The sequence below is a fragment of the Bos javanicus genome, chromosome 14, assembly GCF_032452875.1.
Source record: "Bos javanicus breed banteng chromosome 14, ARS-OSU_banteng_1.0, whole genome shotgun sequence".
In the NCBI taxonomy this organism is placed as follows: domain Eukaryota; kingdom Metazoa; phylum Chordata; class Mammalia; order Artiodactyla; family Bovidae; genus Bos; species Bos javanicus.
The window spans coordinates 43,373,421-43,381,683 of NC_083881.1; the positions used below are offsets into that span (position 1 = coordinate 43,373,421).

The 8,263-nt window shown below is 42.0% G+C and overlaps 1 protein-coding gene across 1 annotated transcript in view; it reads right to left on the bottom strand.

The window, feature by feature from the left end:
* The window catches only part of MRPS28 (mitochondrial ribosomal protein S28), a 102,035-nt gene extending 94,056 nt beyond the window's left edge, over positions 1-7,979 (bottom strand). The window contains exon 1 of the mRNA XM_061439065.1: positions 7,719-7,979. Coding sequence (XP_061295049.1) covers positions 7,719-7,934 — 216 coding nt within the window. The 5' untranslated portion in view covers positions 7,935-7,979. The remainder of the gene's footprint in view (positions 1-7,718) is intronic.
* Positions 7,980-8,263: the final 284 nt, after the last annotated feature.

Genomic DNA, 8,263 nt, shown 5'->3' on the forward strand with positions numbered 1-8,263 from the left:
TCTCCTATGGCCACTTCTGTGTAAGTTTTTATATGAACATAAGTTTTCATTTCTCTGGGATACACATCCTCTGCTCCAGTGTGCATTTATCTCCTTTGGGAGGATGTGACCATCTCAACCTGAGTAGCTGGTCAGAGGCCAGAGGACTTGAGTCGCTGACTTCTGGACTGGGCGTCTATCACTCCACGTTTGCCAGCTGACAATAGCAGAGTGCCCCAAGGTTTACAAAGAGAGGGAGAAGACAAATGGGATAATCACCGTTTAATTTTATTCCGAAATCCCTACAAACCAGGCTCCACTCAAATGCTATTGCTTTCTTTATTTCCTGTTATTTAATGCCAACAGATAAAAACAAACTTAAGCATCATAATCACATTAGAAAAATTAATCACAAGAAAAATCTTAATAAAACCTTTAAAAGTAAAAACAAAATAAAGGAAAATCCAAACATATTAGAAGAAAGTGAGATGTCTAAGGAAAGACACATAATAAGTGAAAGCTAATGCTGACTTGGGAAATCATAGGAGTCTGATTGTATATGATCAGAGCATATTACCACCCAAGAAACAGAATACATACAGAATATATTCATCTTTTCTTTTAGGCAATGGCACCCCACTCCAGCACTCTTGCCTGGAAAATCCCATGGACGGAGGAGCCTAATGGGCCAAAGTCCATGGGGTCGCTAAGAGTCAGACACGACTGAGCTACTTCACTTTCCCTTTTCACTTTCATGCATTGGAGAAGGAAATGGCAACCCACTCCAGTGTTCTTGCCTGGAGAATCCCAGGGACGGGGAGCCTGGTGGGCTGCCGTCTATGGGGTCGCACAGAGTTGGACACGACTGAAGTGACTTAGCAGCAGCAGCAGCAGCAGTACTATTTATATCAATATGTATATTACAGCTGTTGATAAAAACCTACTTTCCTTAGAGATTTATATCTACCTCAATACACTCTTTCATTGTTATTATATTAACTGGTCATTTCCTCTAAACCTGCTTTGAAAATGTTTTACTCTACTATGAAACTAAATATTTCAGAAGGCTTGTATTACTAACTTGGAGATAATTCTCCTAGAATTCTATAATGTAAAAATCAGGGAATACTATGGTTAAAACCAGAAATGTTTTGCTTCATTTCTTTACATATTAGTTTTTAAAACATTGGTGTAATTTTTTAAGTTGTCAATATAAAACTAGTGAGAAAACAAAGGGGTAAATAAAGCTGTATGAGTATTGCCAGTATATGAATTTAGAAGACTTATATTAAAAATAAGACAACTGAAACCAATCCTTCAAATAAGCTATTTTGGGATTTTTCAGTATTCTGAAAAGACAAAATATCTGATTTAAATATTCGGTTGGAATATTCCATCATTTTGAAATAAAAAATACCAATAAGAAATATTCATGAAAAATTTTAAAAATATTTACATAAAATCTATCTAATATATTGCTAAAATGAAACTATAAAGTGTATTATAACATCAGTATTCTACATAAATCAGCTAAAATAGTTACTCATCATCCTAAAACAATAAAATGTTCTGTGCGGCCTTAAAAATTCTTGCAACCCATTTTCTCAACGTGCTGTAAAGTAACATGCCACCCTCTACTGTTAAGAAACAGTAACGTTCATAAAGCAGAAAACCAGTTTTTTGCTCAACTGTTGCCACCTGGTGGCTATAACATGGATTTTTCACTACTCCACAGCTCCCAATCGGCTTAACAGGGTCTACAAATCTCTGTTCCCTAGAGGAAATGGCAACCCGCCCCCTCCCCTCCAGTATCCTTGCCTGGAGAATCCCATGGACACAGGAGCCTGGCAGGCTACAGTGCATGGGGTTGCAAGAGTCGGACACGACTTGGCGACTAAACTACTACTATTACTAAGTGCCATAAGAGGGTTAAAGGTTTTAAAATATTTTTAAAAGGAAAAAGGCAATTGACTTTAAAAATGTAACATTTAGCAAATATTTACCAGGTCCTCTATACTAAGCGTGTGTTACGTTGGTTACAAAAATGAAAAGGACTTGGTCCCCATCCTACCAAAAATAAAACACTTTACAGAGACACATGAATATCTTAAAATAATGAACCAAGGAAAAGAGAAATGAATAAGTGAGCATGGACGAATAAATGGACTTTCAGGTCACTGAAACTTGAGATCACTTGAGATCGCTGAAATAGGCAATTCACATGAATTGTCCTTGATTAAATTCCCGCCTGCAGGGGAAAGTTCCTTTTAAGGATAACTTACTTGGTTCTTACTGAATATTTCGTATTTCTGAGGTGCACATATAGATACATGTGTCTACATTTTAAAGATAAGAATTTAACCATTGGGTACAAGGTTAACTTTCATTCATTCATATATATATATGTGTGTATGTGTTCACTTTCATATATGTGTGTGTGTGTGTGTATGCTTTCCTGATGGCTCAGCAAGTAAAGAATCCGGCTGCAATACAGGAGACACAAAAGATGCAGGCTCAATTCCTGGGTTGGGAAGATTCCTGGGGGACGGCATGGTAACCCATTCCAGTATTCTTGCCTGGAGAATCCATGGACAAAGGAGCCTGGAGGGCTACAGTTCACTGGGTCGCAAAGAGTCAGACATGACTAAGTGCGCACACACACACACATTTTAATCAAAGCCCCTGGACTTTCAATATAAGTCTCACCTGGTTGGAGAGATGATAAAGGCCTAAAACAAGAGATAATTTTTACTACAGAATTTGTAGGCAGGGAAGCTAATTTTAGGGGGAAGAACAAAGGTAAAGATATCATGCTTTGTTTAGGGAACAGCTGGCTAAAATGTCTGGCTCCAAAAGCTATCTTTAAAGCAGAAACCATGTTACAAATTAAATCTTATATAGAACCCAATATATATAAAAATAAGCATAGTATTTTGGTGGTATAAGTACATTTTATCAGTTCAAATTCATAGAATTTACTTAATATTAAGTAAAAAACTGTGAACATGCAATTATTTTGATAAAAATTACAAACTAGTATCAGAAGTGAGGGATAACAATTTCTGTATTTTGACTGCCCAATACCAAGAAAATCTACTAATAATACCCCACATGTATAAGTGGGTGAGGAAACAGGCACTGTCACACACTGTAAGTGGGAGTGTGGTGCAGTGTGTATCTATCAAAACTCAAACTGCGTGTGTACACTTTTAGTCAGTATATATCCCATATATATGGATAAGGGTGTGCTCAGTTGTGTCTGACTCTTTGCAACCCCATGGACTGTAGCCCACCAGGTTCCTCTGTTCATGGAATTTTCTAGGCAAGAATACTGAAGCAAGTTGCCATTTTCTACTCTAGGGGATCTTACTGACCCAGGGATTGAACTGGCGTCTCCAGCATCTTCTGCATTGGCAGGTGGATTCCTTACCACTGAGCCACCTGGTGGCTAAGTCATGTCCAGTTCTTTGCAATTCCAAGGACTGTAGCCACATCAGACTCTGACAATGGGATTTCCCAGGCAGGACTAAAGGAGTGGGTTGCCATTTCCTTCTCCAGGGGTTCTTTCCCATCCAGGAATTAAACCCCCATCTCCTGTATTGGCAGGCAGAATGATAGAAGAATCATAATTCAAAGCAAGATCTTCTGAATCAAGAAGTTTCATTCTTAAACATTAAGGATGTAGTTAAAAAACCTGCATGTTTTTAAGTATATCTGTATATATAATTAACTTATACTCATATATGCATACATAAAATCTCTAGTAGTATGCATTTATAAAAATACACATTCCAGCTTTGAGAAAATGAGGGAAAGGAGGCTTTTATATGCACTTAGTAACCTTCAATGCTATTTACTTTCTCCCTTCACAACATCACTTTTATACTTTACAATTTTTTTTCAAAAATCCTGATCACACAATCAGATCAGATCAGATCAGATCAGATCAGTTGCTCAATTATGTCCGACTCTTTGCGACCCCATGAATCGCAGCACGCCAGGCCTCCCTGTCCATCACCAACTCCCGGAGTTCACTCAGACTCACGTCCATCGAGTAAGTGATGCCATCCAGCCATCTCATCCTCTGTCGTCCCCTTCTCCTCCTGCCCCCAATCCCTCCCAGCATCAGAGTCTTTTCCAATGAGTCAACTCTTCACATGAGGTGGCCAAAGTACTGGAGTTTCAGCTTCAGCATCATTCCTTCCAAAGAAATCCCAGGGCTGATCACCTTCAGAATGGACTAGTTGGATTTCCTTGCAGTCCAAGGGACTCTCAAGAGTCTTCTCCAACACCACAGTTCAAAAGCATCAGTTCTTCGGCGCTCAGCCTTCTTCACAGTCCAACTCTCACATCCATACATGACCACAGGAAAAACCATAGCCTTGACTAGACGAACCTTTGTTGGCAAAGTAATGTCTCTGTTTTTGAATATGCTATCTAGGTTGGTCATAACTTTCCTTCCAAGGAGTAAGCGTCTTTTAATTTCATGTCTACAGTCACCATCTGTAGTGATTTTGGAACCCAGAAAAATAACTGTTTCCACTGTTTCCCCATCTATTTCCCATGAAGTGATGGGACTGGATGCCATAATCTTCGTTTTCTGAATGTTGAGCTTTAAGCCAACTTTTTCACTCTCCTCTTTCACTTTCATCAAGAGGCTTTTGAGTTCCTCTTCACTTTCTGCCATAAGGGTGGTGTCATCTGCATTATCTGAGGTTATTGATATTTCTCTTGGCAATCTTGATTCCAGCTGTGTTTCTTCCAGTCCAGTGTTTCTCATGATGTACTCTGCATAGAAGTTAAATAAACAGGGTGACAATATACAGCCTTGACGTACTCCTTTTCCTATTTGGAACCAGTCTGTGGTTCCATGTCCAGTTCTAACTGTTGCTTCCTGACCTGCATACAGGTTTCTCAAGAGGCAGATCAGGTGGTCTGGTATTCCCATCTCTTGAAGAATTTTCCACAGTTTATTGTGATCCACACAGTCAAAGGCTTTGGCATAGTCAATAAAGCAGAAATAGATGTTTTTATGGAACTCTCTTGCTTTTTCGATGATCCAGCAGATGTTGGCAATTTGATCTCTGGTTTCTCTGCCTTTTCTAAAACCAGCTTGAACATCAGGAAGTTCATGGTTCACATATTGCTGAAGCCTGGCTTGGAGAATTTTGAGCATTACTTTACTAGTGTGTGAGATGACTGCAATTGTGCAGTAGTTTGAGCATTCTTTGGCATTGCCTTTCTTTGGGATTGGAATGGAAACAGACCTTTTCCAGTCCTGCGGCCACTGCTGAGTTTTCCAAATTTGCTGGAATATTGAGTGCAGCACTTTCACAGCATCATCTTTCAGGATTTGAAATAGCTCCCCTGGAATTCCATCACCTCCACTAGCTTTGTTCGTAGTGATGCTTTCTAAGGCCCACTGGACTTCACATTCCAGGATGTCTGGCTCTAGGTCAGTGATCACACCATCGTGATTATCTGGGTCGTGAAGATCTTTTTTGTACAGTTCTTCTGTGTATTCTTGCCATCTCTTCTTAATATCTTCTGCTTCTGTTAGGTCCATACCATTTCTGTCCTTTATCGAGCTCATCTTTGCATGAAATGTTCCTTTGGTATCTCTGATTTTCTTGAAGAGATCCCTAGTCTTTCCCATTCTGTTGTTTTCCTCTATTTCTTTGCATTGATCGCTGAAGAAGGCTTTCTTATCTCTTCTTGCTGTTCTTTGGAACTCTGCATTCAGATGTTTATATCTTTCCTTTTCTCCTTTGCTTTTCGCTTCTCTTCTTTTTACAGCTATTTGTAAGGCCTCCCCAGACAGCCATTTTGCTTTTTTGCATTTCTTTTCCATGGGGATGGTCTGGATCCCTGTCTCCTGTACAATGTCACGAACCTCATTCCGTAGCTCATCAGGCACTCTATCTATTGGATCTAGGCCCTTAAATCTATTTCTCACTTCCACTGTATTATCATAAGGGATTTGATTTAGGTCATAGCTGAATGGCCTAGTGGTTTTCCCTACTTTCTTCAACTTAAGTCTGAATTTGGCAATAAGGAGTTCATGATCTGAGCCACAGTCAGCTCCTGGTCTTGTTTTTGCTGACTGTATAGAGCTTCTCCATTTTTGGCTGCAAAGAATATAATCAATCTGTTTTCGGTGTTGACCATCTGGTGATGTCCACATACAGAGTCTTCTCTTGTGTTGTTGGAAGAGGGTGTTTGTTATGACCAGTGCATTTTCTTGGCAAAACTCTATTAGTCTTTCCCCTGCTTCATTCCGTATTCCAAGGCCAAATTTGCCTGTTACACCAGGTGTTTCTTGACTTCCTACTTTTGCATTCCAGTCCCCTATAATGAAAAGGACATCTTTTTTGGGTGTTAGTTCTAAAAGGTCTTGTAGGTCTTCATAGAACCGTTCAACTTCACACAATAAAGACAAACTTTATTCATCTTGTAATGTCAGGATACTCTGCAATTAAATGGTTCCAGAAATTTCGAAGAGCGAAATGATTTTTCACAAAATTGAATCTTTACACCAATACCTATCAATTACTCATAGTCTTCATCATAAATATATCAGAAAAATACTGAATACCTCCAATAGCAGCAGTTGCTGCTGCTGCTAAGTCGCTTCAGTCCTGTCCGACACTAAAATAAAACTAACGTGGTATGTTCGGTTTTCTTATTACTCTGACGATTGTTCTTGCTCCGTTTTATTCTGGACTAGCACGTTTTATTAACATGCTCAAGCCTGTGCTATCCTCACTTGTTCAACTGTTTGTGAGCAGTCACACAGAAATCTCAATTCAAAGACTGCCCAGGCTGTCTTGAAGTTCAAATGTGCACTGCGCGTTCTATTCCTTCATTCACGCATCTGGCAAACACGGAGTGCCCACTAAGAGTCAAGCACTGTGCAGTTTTCTGTAACCCAGGACACTACCTGTCTGTGAACTGTTTGGGACTGGTTCCCAGGGGGCTAAGTACAGAAATTGGGAGTTTATTTTTATACAGTTTAATACTGCCAACTTCATGTCTGCTAGCTCAAAAAAATCTAATTTGTTTTTCTGCCTATTTCTTCCATTTCACCTATCTAATAATTTTATCGTATTTTACAGAATTATTGCCTGGGGCAGATGGATTTTTTTTTTTTTTAAGGTCATTTACAGAAAAAGTGAAGTACTGATAGGTTAAATTACTTGCTTAACTTCATAATGACACTTATTCTGTCATTTACCTATCCACTGAATTAAGAAATATTTCTTTAGAGCCTGGGACACCGGACACTAAGTTCCACGCTGCAGCTACTGTGCACAAGAGAAGCCGAGAGCCCAGCCTCTTCCAGCTGAGTCCCACTCGGAGTCCCAGGAGTCGCCCTAGACGCGCCGCCCGCAGCTCTCGCTGCTGGTTTCCCTTATAGCATTCAATTCAGAAGACGCGTGCAAAGGAGTGTGGACAATGCAGGCCCAACATGTAGATACCATACTGAAGTACAACAAACCGAGGAAGAACACGACCACACGCTGTTCCATGCGACCAGCCCAAACTTTACTTCCTACGCTGGGCCCCGCCCCCGGCTCCGCCTCTCGGTCTCACCCAACTTCGCCGAGCCCAACAACGAAGTCAAGCTCCGCCCTGCCCCCGGCTCCATCGTGACTCCGCCTCCCACCCCGCCTGCGGGGTCCGCCCCCAACTCCGGCCCCGCCCGCCAACGAGTGCCAGGCTTAGCTCTCGCGACTCACCCTCGTCCGGGGGAGCTCCGCCTTCCGCTGCAGTTCCGAGTGCCGCTCCAAAGCGCTTGCGAAGCCGCCTGGGCGCGGCCTAGGCTCCGTAGAATTAGAACTCTCGCTTCCGGAGCCACTCTCAGTGCCTGCTCCTCGACAGGCTCGAGAAAAGAGAAACACTCGCAGAAAATGACTCTCGGCAGTCACGGCACGGGTCCGACACAGCGCCGCCATGACGGATCCACGACCTCTGACCTTTGGCTTCTCCGCAAGCGCGCAGGTCGCGGGGCGGAGCAACGAGGGGCCGCCTATTGCAGAGCCCTGTGGGCGGTGGGCGTGTCCTGGTCGGTGGTGGGGCCAAGTGTGGGTCGAGAGAGCTTCGGGTTGGTGGATAAAATCCTTGATGGCTAGCAGCCATCCCCTGCTAGCAGCGGCCCGCTAAGTTTTGCCTGGAAAGCGGTCTGATTCGTAGCAATTTCGCCCTCCCAAGTACCTCTTGGGCCTTGTGCTGCTCTAAATTCTGGTAATGTGACACTTGCTGCCCCCGCCTCCCGCGTCCTTCC